At 36.3% G+C, this 19,618-nt stretch overlaps 1 protein-coding gene across 1 annotated transcript; it reads right to left on the bottom strand.

The window, feature by feature from the left end:
- Nucleotides 1-10,523: 10,523 nt before the first annotated feature.
- Nucleotides 10,524-19,321, bottom strand: LOC140163979 (sn-1-specific diacylglycerol lipase ABHD11-like). Its single transcript, XM_072187268.1, has 6 exons — nucleotides 18,967-19,321; nucleotides 16,468-16,609; nucleotides 15,418-15,594; nucleotides 14,590-14,763; nucleotides 13,144-13,331; nucleotides 10,524-11,202 (listed from the first exon to the last, which is right to left on the bottom strand). The coding sequence occupies exons 1-6, from the start codon at nucleotides 19,173-19,175 to the stop codon at nucleotides 11,067-11,069; spliced, it is 1,026 nt and encodes a 341-aa protein (XP_072043369.1). The 5' UTR covers nucleotides 19,176-19,321; the 3' UTR covers nucleotides 10,524-11,066.
- Nucleotides 19,322-19,618: the final 297 nt, after the last annotated feature.

Here is a 19,618-nt window from a genome sequence, read left to right as displayed (position 1 = left end):
CAGTATAGGCCTACTTTGTTTCCTATGCTTAATGGTCCACGAGTACCAGGTATGTTCTGATATCGGTATTCATGAGCAGTCACCTTCTGGCTGATATTGATGAAGTAGCTCTACGGCTGAAGCAGTATTGTTGAAGTTATCTAACTGCTGATAAGGGTGATGATGACGCAGATCATGAGATGTCATGCTGCTGATATCAGTATTGATGAAGTGGTTATCTAACTGCTGATCAGGGTGATGAATATGATGACGTAGATAATATGCTGCTGATATCAGTATTGATAAAATGGTTATCTACTGCTGCTTATAAGGCTGTTGACCCAGCAAACAAAAATGTTCTTAAAACGTTTTAATAACATTTAAATGTCGGGTTACATAAAGATCACAAACGTTTTTTACTTTGGGCAAAATACTTTGTCAATAGTTAAATAACGTTCTGTTAAAATGTTTTGCTTGCATCACGTTTTCAAAAATGTTTTATGATCATTTTTAAAACGTTTTATACCATTTATCTAACTGGACATTTTAACTTTTTTTTTGTAAAACGCTGTGTTTGCTGGGGATGACGTAGCTATATGCTGCTATGCTGCTGATATCAGTATTGATGGAAGTAGCTGATGATAAGGGTATTGATGAAGTAGCTATATACTGATGATGTTGTATTGATAAAGTAGCTACAGATGATGCTATATAATAAAGGTATTGATGATGTAGCTGTCCGTTGCTATGCTGATATTAGTATTGATAAAGTATATGAAGTAACCATCTACTGCCGCGATGTTGGTATTGAAGAAGTAGCTATCTGCTGTTGACAATGATAAGGTAATAAAAAATCAAATTTGTTTGATCTTTCGATCGACCATCGATGCTTGGTTGATCCTTATTATTTATGAAATCAATTAATTGACTATTGTTAATCGTGAGAGCATATGAATCTGTGCATGTTAATGTTATGATGTTGAATTGATCAATACAAATTTACCAGTAATTCTGATTAATTGGTTCATTAATAATAAGCATCGAAGCAGCATCGACGGTCGATCCAAAGATCGAACAAATTTGGTCCTGGTGCCTAACAATATTGATGAAATAGCGATCTACTTCTGGTTTTCATGAAAGTCATCTTTGTAGTCATTATTGATGAAGCAGCCATCTACGGCAGAAGCAGTATTGATGACGTAGTTATCTACTGCTGATAAGGGTATGACTGCTAACGTAGTATTGATGAAGTAGCTCCGTTGCTGACATCAGTATTCATCAGTTATCTACTGCTGATAACAGTATTGATGAAGTATGATTCTACTGATAACGTAGTATTGATGAAGTATGATTCTACTGATAACGTAGTATTGATGAAGTAGCTATCTACTGCTGATAACGGTATTGATGAAGTATCTTTCTACTGCTGATGTAGTGTTGGTGAAGTAGCTATCTACTGCTGATAATGGTATAGATGAAGTATCTTTCTACTCGGCTGATGTAGTGTTGGTGAAGTAGCTATCTTCTGCTGATAATGGTATTGATGAAGTATCTTTTTACTGCTGATGTAGTATTGATGAAGTAGCTATCTACTGCTGATAACAGTATTGATGAAGTATCTTTCCACTGCTGACATAGTATTGATGAAGTAGCTATCTGCTGCTGATAATGGTATCGATGAAGTATCTTTCTACTTCTGATGTAGTATTGATGAAGTAGCTATCTACTGCTGATAACAGTATTGATGAAGTACCTTTCTACTGCTGATGTAGTATTGATGAAGTAGCTATCTACCTCTGATAATGGTATTGATGAAGTAGCTATCTACTGCTGATAACGGTATTGATGAAGTATCTTTCTACTGCTGACGTAGTATTGATGAAGTAGCCATCTACTGCTGATAACGGTATTGATGAAGTATCTTTCTACTGCTGACGTAGTATTGATGAAGTAGCCATCTACTGCTGATAACGGTATTGATGAAGTATCTTTCCACTGCTGACGTAGTATTGATGAAGTAGCTATCTACTGCTGACAACGGTATTGATGAAGTATCTTTTTATACTGCTGACGTAGTATTGATGAAGTAGCTATCTACTGCTGATAACGGTATTGATGAAGTATCTTTCCACTGCTGACGTAGTATTGATGAAGTAGCTATCTACTGCTGACAACGGTATTGATGAAGTATCTTTTTATACTGCTGACGTAGTATTGATGAAGTAGCTATCTACTGCTGACGTAGTATTGATGAAGTAGCTATCTACTGCTGATAACGGAATTGATGAAATATCTTTCCACTGCACTGCTCAGTGCTCACGCAGTATTGATGAAGTAACTATATCTATTGTGTTAATTGGGGGCGTGTTTGTCTGGGGCAAGTCGTCTTGAATCCTTTGGTCTTATATATGGCTGTTTTGTTTTTCTGTTGCATGTTTTAAAATATTTTTGGCCAAATTTGAGGGGTCAGTCTGCTCTTTGTCCAGTCCCACCGATTCCGTCCCCAACTGAGAGTGCAGCTAGAAACTCTGAATGTAGCGACTCTGCAGTTAATCTAATTAGTTTGGATTCTGTCATTGTCCAGCTATAAACAGCTCTTACAACTTCGTCTTGGCAGCTGTGCCAACTTCACTTGCTCTCAGCCAGAGCCCTGCTATTTTAAGTTATATGTGTGATGGTTTATACATGTTAAGATTTCCAAGATTGCCTCGGGGATTAGTGTTGGAAGATTATACATTTATAATGGCTAATTCATAATTAATATAAAATTGGTCTACCATGGTATGATGAATCTGTAGTTAATCACATGATATATTGACACAAATATTTTGAAATATATCGGAAACAAATGTTTACCTGGCCACAAAAAGAATATTATCGTCAGCCTGCTACGATAATTGCCAAAGTCATATTTGTCATTTTGAGAACAAAGTATATGGTTCAAGCATGCATCAGTTATGTAATTACCCAAGTTATTTTTGATTATCCCCTTTAATTGGTCACATTATTTGTGCTTGTGCAAAGATTGGTAAATAAATAATTATGTTTAAATGCATGCTTGAACCATATTTTGTACTTTGTTCTCAAAATTACAAAAAAAGACTTTGTAGCAGGCTGATGATTTGTGGGTTGAGAACCACAAAGCCATAACTTACAAAAGAATTCTTTATTAGTTTTAAAAGGCTTTCTGGCACTCAACCCTCGATATGATCACTTTCCCTTATAGATGTTTGAACTACAAGAATATTAGTCCATGGCACATACATAAAATTATTTTATGGTAGTTTTATTAACAGTCAACATGTCAAAAATATTATGCTGATAAACAAAATATGGAATATACATACATCATCAAATCATAATATAATTATTGCAGTAGTATCTGAGTATTCAGTAATACTAATCAAAAGTTCACTCTGGAATAGAAGCACAGATTTAAAAATAGAATAAATATTCACTGTAAATTCAAAGAACAGAACAAAATCTTAAGTCTGTTCTGGCCAAGCAGACTCCTAAATTGATAGACATGACATCATGATATAGCACCTATTGAATTTGGGATAGCATAGGTTGTACAATCAGGTATACCAACACCAAGGATGTGCTTTATTCCACGTGTGAGGAATCTTTCCCAAAACAATCAAAGATTATCAGCTCATAGCTGGGGGTTATCAAACAGGAATAGCATTCTAGAGGTGGCATACTGTATTGTATGATTACCGTAACCACTCGGGTATAAGCCCACCCCCCCTAGATGGCAGATTTCACTTCAAAAATGGGGTGGGCTTATAACCGAGGAGAAACTAATATGCCCAATGTACCAGTAATTTCTATCATCTATGTCAATTTCTTAAAATTCTAAGTGTGGAATGTTTATTATCAACTGATATAACTGAGAGAAAAGCATTGATTGGATTTAAGAACTCGGCCACAATTTAGTACTGGGCTTATAGCCGAGTGCACCCTTGTTCCCAGAATGTTTTGAAAAATAGGGGGTGGGCTTATACCTGAAGGTGGGCTTATACCCGGGTGGTTACGGCAAGTCCTCCTACAATTAGTTTATTCTTTAAATACAAGTATAACAAGACTCGATTTGATCAAGTCAGACCACCACCAAGTCAGGAAACTTTGAAAATAAGTACCTAAGTTTACTGATGCTGAAATCTCCCAAGACTCCATGGCATACTTGGTTGAAAAGTTATTAACTTTTTATATGTCCATTTTCTTATGCCTGGGTGGTTTTGTTGTTGTTTGTTTGTTTTTATTTTGTGGTTTTGTTTGCCTACATCTCAATTTCATTATTGCCAACTTTGATCTGACTGGATCAGATTTAGATTGTATCACACATATAGTTTGATCAGCTCTTAATAGGTGGGAAATGTTAGGCTTTAACCACTACTCCGAAAAGTAGACACACGTTAAGAGTGCTATTAGTTGGTCTATATTTTGTGTGTTAAAGAAAGTAGACGAAGTATAGGACTTGAATTAATCTCCTGGTGAGATGTCACAAAACAATTCTCAAATTAAAATATTTTGATGTTAATCCGAGATGTTATAAGGCCCGCCCATTACGAGCTGATCAAAGTTAGTCATTTACAGAGAGTGTGAAGGAAAAAATAATATAATATAATAATAATATAATAAAGATAAGTCCAATTTCCAAGGCACATAAACAAAAATAATATTAGAACTGACACATTAAAATTTTCTCGACAGATACTTCAAAAACATGTGTACAAGTTTGTCTGTTTTTTAATGTATTTGCAAATGAAAATACACCTTATTGCATTATTTGAAATAGCAGCAATTACAGAATAAGAGAAAAAAGAGAAAATTTGTTGTGTCAACCAAGAGGCAAGTCAGTAACATACACTCTTAAAGGCTGGACCATTTCATGGCCCATCAATAATGTTATATGAAAACATCCTCTGTGAATTATCCACTATCAAATATGGAATATCGAATCATGTTCTGTCAATAAAAATAGATTCAACACATTACTTTTATGTACACTATGCATATTGTTTTGTTCGCAGCAAAAAAACACTTGCACATTTGCAGTGCCCAAATACATCACCCCCTCCAATTCCAATTATCATTAGTGACTTAAACTTTTAGTTTTTCCTAGTGATTTGAAACCTACTGAAAGACAATGCATTAACTTATATTTCAAATGTATCCAAATGTATAAGTTGTATTAAGCTATAACTCATCTCATATTTAGAAAAAGGATATGGTATGATTTCAGTTTACATAGAAGCGTTGCTTACACATCAATATAATCTAATTTTACACTGAAATAACACGGTAAAGTGAAAGAAATCCCACTGCTTATTTTGACCATTTAACATGCAGTTCTATGGGAGGACATAAAGTCATAATAAAAAAAATATGACTTTATGTTGAACTTCGCTCTGTTGACCTACACAGACAACAAATTTGGCAGATTACATTTAGGTACAAGTTGGGACATTATGTAAACATTACAAATATGCAAAAAAATAAAGTTTGGAAAAAAAATACCAATTTCATATTATAAGATCGCACACTATGGCTTTAATGTATTTACCGGTATATGCAAGGAGAGCCTTAAAATGGCAATAGCCATGAATGAAAAATTATGTAACTTTACACAATGAATGAATGTTACATGACTGGTTCAATACCCATTCATGTAACCTGCCAGATTTTCCCATAATTATCATTATTGCAGAACCGTACAACCAGCAAATAGAACTTGGAATCAATAATAATGATTGCACCTTAATAATACAGACGAATAAACCTAAAGAACACAATTTGTTTGTGTTGATAGTTTGTGATATTTAATAGACGTTTTCAAATCATGGCTAAGTTTTTTGAAGACAGAATATTCCGGGTCATCAGGCGGCTCTTGGGTGAAGCACTATGCTAGTTGTTCTTTGCGTAATGCTTGTCATTGGCGAGGGCTTAAAATGTGAATTTATGTGAGTGTAAGGATGCTCGCATACACTTTATTACACTCTTGGTGCATGTGGTCTGGTTTTTCAAACATTTCCAACGTTGATTTAAAAAGGTCTATTCAAATTCAAAATTCAAAATAATATACCGAAACAAGAAACAAAACAAGAAACAAAAAATATCCTAGAGACAACTTAAAACCTTCTAATATTTCAGAAAAATAAACTTCATTTTGTGGAAAATGAAAGACGGATCAAAATGAAAAGGGTTCCCAAAATCACAATTTTCATGTTTTTACAGAAATTTTGTAAAGAAGTATTGTGCTCTACTTATAGTTTTCAGCACAGTACTTCAGCAGTCTGCCAATTTGGCGCAGTTTATGTCATATACACGGGCGTATATGGGTTCTGATTGGCTAATTGAATCATGTCATCATCACATTGGCACCTCATTTGCTAGTCAAACTGCGTAGCATCGTGTGACCTAGTTCTTTTTACGGGATGATCAGACAGAGCAGACATATACCGCTGAAGTAATTTGCTGAATAGTATAGATGTGTAAGAAGTACCAGCAAAGCATTCAAAGATTGTAACAATCTTGGGATAGAATTTCGGCGTGAATCGGCAAATTGATTCCTGCAAAGATTCTTCAACTATAACTCTGTTGACATTGATTCAGTCAAGGTTTCACTACAAAAGGATTTGTCACAACAACTTAATCATAACAGACAATTATGATATTATTGGTGGTATTTCATTCAAACTAAATATATAATTATGTCCACACTTGTATATATATCATTATACAATAACATCAATCAATACTTAAAATATAATTTTATATCACACAACAAAAATAAATGTATTTTCAGTTCACTGCAATTTTGTAAATATAGCTTGTATAGTTGTTGGTACAAAGGCAATAGCATTTGGTCAACACAAAATACATGAACTTGGGGTTATACAATTTGTCTTCAAGTAATGGAATGCAGGGATAAAGAATACTGAAATTAAAGATTACTTCAAAACATTTAAGGCAAGTCGGAGCCTTCAGGCCACATTTTTCCAGTTTGGGTAATTTTGCTTAATTTATACAGTTTACTTCTGCAGGGTAATGCATTGATCTGATAGGAAATGAGTTAAGGAAGCCACTGATCAAATGTATTATTTTCATGTATTTCAGATATCGAATAATGAAAAATAATAGGCCAAAACAAATGTTTTCGCTATTTTCCCACTCCAAGCAAAAATCAGGCACATGGGGGAAAATAAAACCGATTACAATGAGCCTTGGGATGTCATGTATTGAACACATACCTTTCCCTGTGAGTATGGGCTTTATTTTTCTCAATATTTGAGCACAAAAACTGATAGCTCAAGAAATACTCTGACTCGCCTTAAATATTGTAAATAATTCAAAAACATTTTATACGGAAGCCACTGACAAAATGGTCCCACTCACAATCTTGTGTATTAAACAATAAGTATTTAGACTCTTCTAAAGAGGGATAACAATAATAAATATATGCAGTTTTATAGTGTCATTGAGGTTAACAAATAATCAGCAAACCCCAATTGCAATAGAGAATTTGTTGGTGGCCGATTGGAAGACTGATCATATTTTTAGTATTCTTAAGATGTACTAAATATATATTTGATTCAATTTTAAATCAAATCTGATTCTCTCTTGGCTATTTTGCACATGTTGCATTTTACCATGTTGTTCTTTGGTAATATAAATCCATTTGTCAGTTGAAAACGTACCCAAAATTTGACCTTAATTTTTAAAATTAGTTGAAACTACAAAACAAGGTTTACCGTTTGGTCACATAATATTAATATACAATATTGGCAAGATAAATCAGGTTCCACTGTAAACTTGGGGGAGGGGGTTTCGATCATGTCCATGCATTACAAACTGATGGCCTGAGGTTGCCAAATAACTGACTTGCATCAATCTCATAGTTAATATTTCATGTGAAGATCAGCACTTGGTATAAACCTCAAACCATCAACTTGTAATCATTTATATTTTCTACTGACCACAGCAGTTTTGTTGTTCCATTGGAAAGATATTAACAAAATAGGCTATTCCAGTTGAAATCCATACACCCTAGATGGAAGACATGACCTTAATCTCCCACACAGGGAGTGTAGATTTCACATGGAGTCACCCATTCAGGTAACCAAATTTAAAATCCACACTCCCTGTATGGGAGATTAAGGTCATGTCTTGCATAGGGGGCATATGAGGGGGGAATTGAGGGGCTGGGGGAAAAGTGAATTTCAGGGGGGGGGCAAAATCAACAAATTTTATGCAAAATTGCAACAAAAGTGGACATTTTGGGTTTTTACTGGGGGAGACAAGAGTTCTGACCGGGGGGATTTTCCCCTGGAAAATTAAGATCATATTGCAATTGACAGCCTTTTGAGGAGAGCAAGAGCAATCGCTCTCTACTGCTCTCCTTAAATCTGATGAAAGAGAGTGATTTTTAGCTCTTCTTAGTTGACCATTCTCTCTTTACATTCTATTGTAAATGCTGTATAAAATGTAAACAGCTCTCCTTGAAGACTCCAGTAGTGCTATTTAATGCTCTCCTGCAAATTTCAAAAGACAGTCCCTGATTTGATCTCAATAACTTTATTGAATCGTAATTTTAAAATATATATCCATGTGCCGTAACTCTGAATACATTAATTATGATTGAGGTAGGTGTCAACAACAACAAAATCCTGAAATATTGCAGGAAATTGCTGACATCTGGATTAATAATGAAAACATGCATCTGTGCAGAAGCACTTGTGACTGTCCACCACAGATGAGTACAGAAATCGGCCCTTCATTAAGTTGAGATTTTTACAAATTTGGAAAGATCATACCTGAAGCTTCAAAATGACACTTCAACCAACTTTGTACGATATCCTGAAATGAAGTTACGTTTCATCAAAAATTGCCTTTAGCAGAAAACTGCCCTTACAGTGATCAAAATTCTAATATTTCTGTTGAAACCAGCTCCATAAAATGTCAATTTTTAATTTTTGTATAACTGTGTAACTTTGCAGCTGTATAAGAGAAGTATGAAATATCTTAAATCTGTGAAAATCGAATTTTTCTCAAAAAGATAACATTTTTGGATATTTTGCACTGATAGCTCAAAATCACATTTGCTGATTTCTGGGCTCATTTGTGGTGGATGGCCATAATTAAATTACAAGGCAAGAAGTGGATACATGGAGATGCAGTTGTCATGCATATAGAGTGTGGTTACCAGTGTTGTAGTCAAGACCTCTATGTCCGAGACCGAGACCGAGACCAAGACCTGCCCGTCCGAGATCGAGACCGAGACCGAGACCAAACCTTCCGAGACCAAGACCACCCCTTCCGAGACCGAGACCTCTAAGTTCCGAGACCAAGACCGAGACCCGAGACCTTGGTTTAATCCCCTGGGATACTCAAGTTTGGTTTGGGTAGGGGTGTGCCGCTGAGAATTTAAAAGGGAACCCATCATTGTACCAATTATAACTGTTCAAGAAATTTGGACCTGCAGTTAACACTTGTCTTAATTTTTGCAATTTTTTCTCCAAATTTTGGGAAAATTTCAAAAATGTTGGCGATAGTGGAGGCAAAATTAGGCTAGTGTGTGAAGGGCTGGAAACAACAGTGCATAAGCGCGCAAACATTGAAACAATTTTACCATATTTGGGCCAAAAAACACACTTGTTTTTCGTGCTGAAAAGAAGATGCACACTGCACAGGGCAACTATTTGTTCATCTATTTTGCTTTTGTGGAGAATGTTCCCCTTGCAAAAGTTAAGTGGGATCCTCACTTCCACCACCTGCCCACCTATGTTTAATCATGAACTGAAATTGGAAGCTCACATCCGAACAAGCTCACTTATGATTCATTTATAACTTTTTATAACCTTATAAAATGATTTCTGTATCTTTATTCTTAACAATTTCTTCAACATTCATTGAAATTTAGGGTAAGGAATAAATAATGAACAAAAAAACAGAAAATCATATCTTTTTCTTCAGGTCTCGACAGGTCTCGAACAAAAAAGCGTTCGAGACCGAGACTTTAGGTCGAGACCGAGACTTTTGAGTTCGAGACCGAGACCTTGACATCCGAGACCGAGACACTACAAAAAGGTCTCGAGATGGTCTCGAGACCGAGACCTGGTCTCGAGACCTACAACACTGGTGGTTACCATACCATAGAATGCCATATATGCCCGAAGTCACTCCCATTGTGGCCTGTACACCATCCGCGATAATCAACTTTTGAAAAGCACCTAAACAAGGATTTAACCCTTGGCTAAAAGCGACACCCTAAACACGGATTTTCTTCCTTGCATCAAATTTCATACCCTAAATTTCATTTCCGCGTATTTAGCAATTGTAATTTTGCTACCCTTTCTTCCAATATTTCATGTTTTTGACACCCTAAACACGTTACGCGCGTATCGTGCCTACCCACGAAAAACTACCCTTTTTACGCGTTTTCATTATCGCGGATGGTGTACAGGACACAATGAGAGTGACCCCCCGGGGCATATATGTCTCTAAATGAGGGGGTTTTTTTGACAAAAGGGACAAAAAGGCAGACACCCTCCACAAAATATAACTATAGATTGGTCTTACAATAACATGTTTGTACATTTGCCTGTATCAATAACATAGTTGCTCAAACTCCAAATATTGTTTTAGTGGAGGGTATCTGCCTTTCATCTCTTTTGTAAAACCTTCATTTACAGGCTATATGCTTGTAGATGGAATTCTTTGGTTTGGTATATCAGCTCGTTGTCAGGAAACAAGTCCAAATTTGGACTCGATCCAAAGTCCACTCAAACTATTAAAAGTAAATTGCTGTAAACCTGTGATGAGAGCGTATAGGTCTACATGATGTTGACAAGTCGCAACTCACCACAGCAAAATTAACAAAAGTGTACAATACAATGTGCAAATCACACATACTACGCTTCAGAGGCGCCTTGTCAACGTCGCGGAAGTACCATCTCGTTAAAGGTTTACAGCAATTTACTATACAGCAACTAAATAAATGACAACCATATGGATTTCTGCATCCACATCTTACCAAAACCTGATGATCATTTCAAGGCGATAAAATAAGAGGTATCTATGTGCTACTCATGCAGGAACGGCCTGACAACTTCTAGGAATTCTTGGGGATTATCTGAGTGCACCCAGTGGCCTGCTCCAGAGATGGACCTGATAATCGCCTCAGGAAACAGTCTCTTGATGTCTGGAAGAGTTTTGGGTCTGAAGAAGGAATAGAAGGCAGAAAATATATTTCAAAATTCACATGATTATTATATAGTTCAACATGACATGATCATTCATGACACAAAGACTACACAAACTGGAATCATTTACATCTGGTCTTAAAAACAAAAGTATTAAGAAGTAGCGAAGCTTTCTTTTTGTAAGTTTAAGTTCAAGTAGCTTTATAATGTAAATTTATTAATTGTCTGTTTTTGATGACAGGCATCAGTCAGATATTGCCTTTTGGCAACTTTAATGAGTATAATGGTAGATAGATGTAGATAGGATAATATAAAGTGTTATACAAGCTCAGCATTTTATGGCATAACATAATCCATGATAATAAAAGTGTCCAACTCGCCAAGGTCCTGACCATCTAAAAGAACATTGTCATGCAAGGACAAGGTTACCTGCCCAAATCCTAGTATAAACATTTAGTAATTGTTGGTACCGGTATTTAGTTCCTGCATAAACCTGCCAGTTGACCAGGCCAACAATGTTAGACCTTTTAGATGTATTTCTAACCAGTTACATATAACACAGTACTCAAATACAGCACTATATCTTAAATTTGAGGGTTTCCTGGTACATGTTTGTGCAGAGTTGGACAGACTCACCATAGAGTGTTCATACACTATTGTTCATACACTATATCAAAGCAGCCAATCAGAAAAGCGGTTAGAAGAATACAAAACATGCATTGATTGTGTATATTGTGCACTCCGCATACTACACTCACGTTCGCGTCGCGTAGGATTGATTCATTTTTCGGGCGGGTTGATGCATTTATATTTGCTTCTATTTTCCAACATTTTTAGTGAAAATACGTTATAAAAACAGAAAAAATAATGTTTTTTTTTATTCTTCTCGTGTATGTAATAGGTTAATAAACGTGTATTACTTGTTGCTCGAGAAATTAGACAAAATAATGCACTTGCGCTGCTGTTGATGCATCTAATGCACTCCCCCCTTCGGGGCTCCTGCATTAGATGCATCAACATCAGCGCACATGCATTATTTTGTCTAATTTCTCTCCCAACAAGTAATACGCATTCATTAACCTATAATTGTTATAGTGGCTGCAGAAAGATTCTACTGCAATTTAACAATTGATTTTGCAGTACTTATACGCATATATGCTAAATAACGGATAAGCTGGCTCAATATAAACACTCTCATAGTGGCAGTATGTGAAATTTTATTTTGATCAGCCATGTGAGAAAAGTCAGAAACCTTCAGACCTTGGTTTCTGATATTTCTCCTCATTTTAATTCAAGTAATTTTGATAAAAATATTGAAACTGGTCTAAACGGTTCAAAATACCGTCCTGACGCTCCTTACAGCCACTATGTTGACTTGATTGGACCTGATCATGCGCAGATATTTATGACCCCTGATTAAATATATTATCACACATGCAGTTTCCAGAGTTGCAACGAGTTATTGACTTGAGGTAGAATGAGGCGGCCGACTCGAGTGGCAATCAGTGAATAGTTAGAGGTTAATAACTGCGCGCCGGTTATTTGGAGGCATTGTGAAAAATCTAAACATTTTGCCTTTGGAACCGAGGAATATCCCGAGGCGCAGCCCCCGAGGATATTCCGAGGTCCAAAGGCAAAATGTTTAGATTTTTCACAATGCCCGACATAACCGATGCAAAGTTATTAACCTCATTCATAACCGTCACTTTGATCTTTTAACTTTACAAAATAACACAAAATTTTCCTCAAAAGTTTGTAAAAAATAAACAATTTTTACATCTTCCCTTTCCCAAAATCGATCAGGCTAAAACAAAATTATTAATGAGGTTATGAATTGACGCCAATGAATTTGTACAGTGACTCAAATAACTCGACTTGACTCAAGCTGAAAATTAAATGACTTGACAATGACAAAAATTTTAGTGACTCGATCCAGTTCGGACAGCTTCCCACTTACCCAATATATTCTGATTTGCTGCCTCCAACAAATTCTGTAATGCCATTATATGTTTTGTTGACTTCAGGGAAGCCGCCTATATCTTCTCTGTGGTCAAGGATAGCTTTCAAGTTGATTCTCCATGCAAATTCATCTCCTCTCTGGACTACGTTGGTTGACATAAAGTACCTCAGACTCGCATCCATATCCTGTAACAAGAAGACATGATGTTAACCCCCTGAGCACTACCTGCCGATTTAACATTGCGTCTGATTGGTCAATTACATGATATCTTCATTTTAATCACCAATCAGAATGGAGCTTTGTAAATAATTTTTCTCAATTTTTTGCATGGTGAAATTATTCTAACTATGTTGCTGATTGGACCAATTGATAATGAAAACTTCTTTTTGGCCAATCAGCAGGTAGTTCTCATAGGGTTAAGCTATATAAAGATAGGCCTATGCAAATGAGGCCTGCTCCCACAAAACCTGGACAAAACAAGGCTTTATTTGAGATACAGTCAAATAAACATGCCAAACATAAATAGAAATCAAAGGGATTTTGAAGCTAAAGATGTATTTTTGAAAGACAAAATATTAAGCAATCATGTGATATATCATTTTAGAGCTGACAATCTGAGCATATTAAATTTATACATATCTCCAAATAATAATTTTCCCGACTTTATCCGGGTTTTGTGAAAGCAGATCTCAAATGTAATAAATCTCCAAATTTACACTACCAGCCAAAAAGGACAGACGTACACACTTTTTGAGGTTTAATCGTCCTGCAAACATCTGCGGTTTATTCGCCTTTAATTACCAAACCCCCAACTTGTTTATAATGTGTTTTAATGCTATTTTCAATGTATATACCAACAACTTCCAAGAATATAATATGGGTTGTTTGTTTGCTGTCCACTGTCCTTTTTTTTACCGAAACAACAATTTCCAATGAATTTATTTTCAAAAATGTTTTGAACAAGATAACAGAAATACAGGAAAGCTTTTGGTACCATTGTGTAGAGCTCATTTAATTCTATGAATGCATTTCTCATATTCCTAATTTCCATCAAAAAAACAAAAATATGTATCAGTATTTCCTATGCTGAAACATCCAAATTTCAACAATTTTTGGTGAATATTTCAAAAAGTTGGTAAAAAAGAAAAAAATATTTTCCAGATCTTCATATATCTAATTTGTGAAAATCAAGAAATATAATAAGTTATGTTGTCCAAAACATTTTGCCTCAAAATCACGCTATTTTTATGATTTTCGCCAAAATTGATCATACTTCACATAAATTGACATCACAGCCAGATTCTTTTCATTCTGAATATAAATCCACTTTTATATACATTAGACCAACAATTTAATACCATAATTAAATCAAAACTTTTTCCGTAATTCCAGGGTTATATTAAGACCAACCTTATAGTGCGTCATGTAATTGGTGATACTTACCGGAAGGTGCTCTACTATTTGCGTTGCAACATTGCGGCGGACTTGCGATAGTGTGAGGCTGTTATCAAACTTTATCTTCATGAGTGTTGTCATATAGGCTTCTATGTTCATGGCAGATGAGGGGCTGGGACATGGTGCTATGTCCACAACCAACAAACTGTCTACAACAGATGGCTGAAATATGGAGAAAAAATCAGTACAAATAAATCCATCAGCTCATCATTGTATCAAAGTACTCTAAATATAATAATACTATTAAACAAATCACAAAGGACTACAAAGTACAATTTGGTGAATGGTGAAAATTCATAATTAATAGAAAAATGACAGGAAATATTGGGAGATGGGGGACAGAAAACATAATACCGTATTGACGTGAGTATAGTCCCACCCCGTTTTTGGGTGAACATTTTTCAAAATTGGGGATCATTCAAAACCTTTTTTAATTTCTGAAAATGGGGGTGGAACTTTACTCGAAGGTGGGACTATACTCGCGTCAGTACGGTACTATTACTAATAGACTTTATTAAAGAAATAATAACCATACCAGTTTAAGCGTATAGGAACATACATGTGTGAGACAAATGCAATGGAACATGGCATGCATGATCAGTGTTTTTGTAAGAGGGGCAAAGGGGGAAAGGCAACTTTGAAGGGGTTGAAATTTCACAAAAATGATCCAAAATCGGCTAAGAAGTACAAGAAAGGCCTAAAATTCTTAAATATTATTGCAGCCACCATGTACATGAAGGGCAAGGGGCAAAGAGTTATCACAGGGGCCAACTGCCCTCCTTTGTCTACCACTTGCACAGAACTTATAAAGCCTACCTGTGTGATTGCTGTGTACATCGCTGTCTTGCCCCCCATACTATGTCCTATCAAGGTGCATTTCTCAACTTTCAGCTCATTTTTGATGAGGTTAACAATATCCTGACTCATTGCTTCATATGACATCTCATCATTATGCTCACTTTCACCATGGTTACGTGCATCCACGGCAACAACCTGTATACATAACAAGAATATAAATATTTTTTGCTTTTTTACATTTATGAATGAAATTATCTACGCCTGTGCAACGGTGCATAGATATTGTATTTGTTGTGTTTAGTCTTGCATTTTCTTCTTTGGACCATCTCCAGTGTTTGCTTTATTCACCTCTAACTCAAGATAAGCAGCTTCATGGCTCATACTTGGTATAATGATGATCCATGACCCCTGAGCCCTGATGTTTCATTTTGGTATTTCTTGACCCCACATGTACCCAAGGTCCCACTCCCTGGGGCCAAGGCATTAGCCAGAGAGATGTCCAGGTGTCATTTGGATGCCCTGTTTTCAATTTGGACACCCTAAAATTCTGATTTTTATATTTATGGAGTGAATAGGAAGTGGACACCCTGATTTTGAAGAATAAGGCATTTTTGTCTATTTTGGACACCCTAAAGACACCCCTCTGGCTAATGCCTTGTCTGGGGCATGTCTTCTCTGTTATTCTTGATACACTACTGCAGTATGGTATGGTAAACTGTAAATTTTCTGACTTTGTTACAAACTTTTGTTTTCCAGTTGAATAATCTGAGATTTGGAGTTGGACATGTCTCAAACTTAACTGGTTTTAATAGAGTTGGCAAAATTGATTTACTTTTGTAAAATATTGCCAATACTTGTTTATGGTATAACACAGAAATGGCACTTGCTTATGGGTGCACTTTCAGATTAATACCGGTACTTTTTGTGTTTAGGTTGCCCCCCCCCCCAGGGTGCTTTATTCACAGATGATACCCCCTTGTCAATGTCAAATGCTCCCCAACCTGATGATTCAGGGCATATAAAATAACCCCTAGGAAAGCATGCATGTACTTATAGTACCGTACTCACCGTCCTCCCTAGTTCAAGATTCATTTTCTTAGCAAGTGAACTCCAGTTATTCTTTGAACCAAATAACCCATGCAGGATCACTATTGGTGATGAATCATGCCCTGGATCACCTTCCAAAACATCATACGCCAATTTCACTGGTCTGAAAGGGACAAGAATTTCACATACGGTAGTTATCATAAGAAGTTAAGAACAGAAATTTATGTAAATATGTTGGTTTCCAGTAAAAAAACGGACAAAGTGCAATGTTAAAAATGTGCAATAAATTAATCCAATCAGGGATCTGAGGCCTCAGACAAAAAAACAGAGTAAAATTACTATTTTAAAAAGCTGAAAAACAGTGTAAAATCAGGGTAAAAATGCCAAATATGGGCTGAAAATAAAGAAAATGCATACATTTTGGCAATAAAAAAGAGGAAATCAGCTGAAAAGAGGAACTCTCACACCCCTGTCACGTGTAACTACGATCTCAGCCACATATTTGACAGCCTCCTATGAGAAATAAACAACTCGCAAAGTCTACGTTGATGAGAAATGAGCATCCTCTGCCTTCACTGCAGAAGATTGTATACTGTACACAAACATGCCAGTGAAAGGCGCATGCAATGATTGCAATCTTCTGGACCATATTATAAGCGTTGCACATGTGTTTATCGCGAGAAGCATGCAAGTATTCCACATTTTAAAAAACTAATACTACATTGTTTTTGTAGCTTCTTGTTAATTTCTTCGCCCCTGGACCCCACACCGTTATGACCCTTCGCTCTATTGGGTCACAAGAGATATGACAAAAAAGTCCTAGGTTGCTGTTTTTACTCATAAATGGAGTGTTTTTCATGCATCGCACAATATTTTACCAAAAAACATACCTAGCCAAAATTGTCAAAATTGGTTTTGATTTCAGTGTATTAAATTAAAACAATTAAAACAAAACCCAGGAGCGCTAGGGGGCTCTGCCCCTGGACCCTGCTAGCGATTGCGATGAAACACTTTTGGACAGCGATGGGCAATCGAAGAATTTTGGGATGCATCGCCCGTCGCTTTTGCAAATACTTATCACAGCGATATCTAGCGATTGCAGACAACAATTAAAATATTCTAAATGTCACAAATTTACATTTTTAAAATATCAATTACTGTCTATAATTATTGCTTTGAATTAATTCATCACCTAAAGTTAATAATTGAGAAAGGTAAATTAATTAGCAAAATAATAGATCCCACTTTAGCAGCATGGATACTAACATTGGACTCTGTCATGTTTGACATTTGCTTAAAAAGTTATCTTTTTCAGAGTCATCATTGAGCAGCGACGTAGCTTGCGACACCATCATGGCATCTTCATTCAGCGTAGTGATGGTGTCGCAAGCTACGTCGCTGCTCAATGATGACTCTGAAAAAGGTAACTTTTTAAGCAAAATATCCCACTTTGTTTGTATATATATGTATGATTAGTTGACGCATTCAAAAAATTCATGTGTCAAGCGATATCACTATCATGACTATAGCTAAAATAATAATTTCTTGATCATGAGAGTATGAATGTACTGCGTGCACTGCGTAATGTCGCAAGTTTAGTGGAATGACACGATAGCGCGATCGATTGTGCACGCACAGGAAATGCAGCGCTACCAAAGCGTGTGTGGTACTAGGCATTGTACGCAGACGCAATTGTCATTGCGTGCCTATTGAGCTCTCATGATCGAGAAACTATTATTTGCTATAGGAAGTTGAGATTTCGTCAACTTGCAAAAGCCGCAGCGATTTGAATCGACTGATCGGCTTGACGCTCTGGAAATATAACTATAACATGTATTAAGTAAACACTGACATGCTGAGCATGCGTGAGAATCGTTTTCTGCAAAAGCGATCAATCTCGAGTATAAATTCAGCTTTACGCTCTGCATAAATCCAGTAGAACTAGAACTATAGCTAAAATAATAGATTCTTAATCATGAGTGTTCAATTTGTACACAATAGTAAATAGTGCTGTAATCGATTGTCGTAAGTATCGATAGTCGGAAAATACATAGACTTCCGACATGTCGAAACACTCAATGTCAGTATCGATACACAAACGACATGGCACACATGCTTAGATTATCTCAAATTGCGGATTTGCAATACCACTTTCGTTTGTTTGATGCATGATCCATGTAGTTTTAGCTGTTAGGCTTCAATACACTTGTTGTTAACTTGTTTCTGGAACTTACTGATAATAAAATTGGTAAACTCAAATCCGTGTTTCAAACTGCGTGAGTATCGATAATAGTATCGACATGTCGGATGTTTGCCTCCCGACATATCGATACCCAGAAAGCTTATCGATTACAGCACTAATAGTAAATTGCAGACATGATAGAACACTGAACAGTAGTCAGTGTCGATGTCATGGACATAGTTCATGAGTTAAATTCAAATTGTCATGATGACTCAGTCTCAGTCATGATGGCTAATTTAATTAGCCTATACCACAGAACATTCCGAAGCTCTACTTACCGACTTGAAAAAGCCCTAACAAAATACGCTGATGATCCACATCCACAACCAGATGAAAGAGAGGACACCCTTGGTGATGGTGAGGGATTGCATTTTTGTAAGGCCAATGCAGCGAAATTTGCATTGCAGACGACACCACCGGGAGGTGTCAACAAGTTGCATACAGAAGCTTGATGTTTGTGCAATTTACTGAAATATCTAAGCGCCATTCTCTTCGTGGTTTTTCTCTATGTAATCTAGGGTATAGTATGCACCTGCGAAATTTGCGAGAATGTGTTTAAGATTGCTCAAATTGCTCGATAAATGTAGACATTTTCAAGTTTATTCGATCGGAAATATCGATGACGAACTTTAATTGACCTTCATGACCTTCGACATCAGGTCAGATTTCGGGCAATCGTGACGCGTGCGCATGTGCAGAATGAATGGGCGATTCCCTGACAGATGTTGCCAAACTGAATAAATCAATTTGTCAACTTTTTCGGTATTATGTGACCGTACAGCACGAATGAGCCGTAAATTCCCTGAATGTGTTTTGAGTTACAGTGTAATGTGCATGAAGGTCGTATTCATCGGTATCTCTATAGCTGGCGTGACATCTATCTCAATTTGATAGACAAACACCAATCAATAATCCTATTGTTGAAGAGGA

The sequence above is a fragment of the Amphiura filiformis genome, chromosome 11, assembly GCF_039555335.1.
Source record: "Amphiura filiformis chromosome 11, Afil_fr2py, whole genome shotgun sequence".
In the NCBI taxonomy this organism is placed as follows: domain Eukaryota; kingdom Metazoa; phylum Echinodermata; class Ophiuroidea; order Amphilepidida; family Amphiuridae; genus Amphiura; species Amphiura filiformis.
This window is presented reverse-complemented; position numbering and strand designations above follow the sequence as displayed.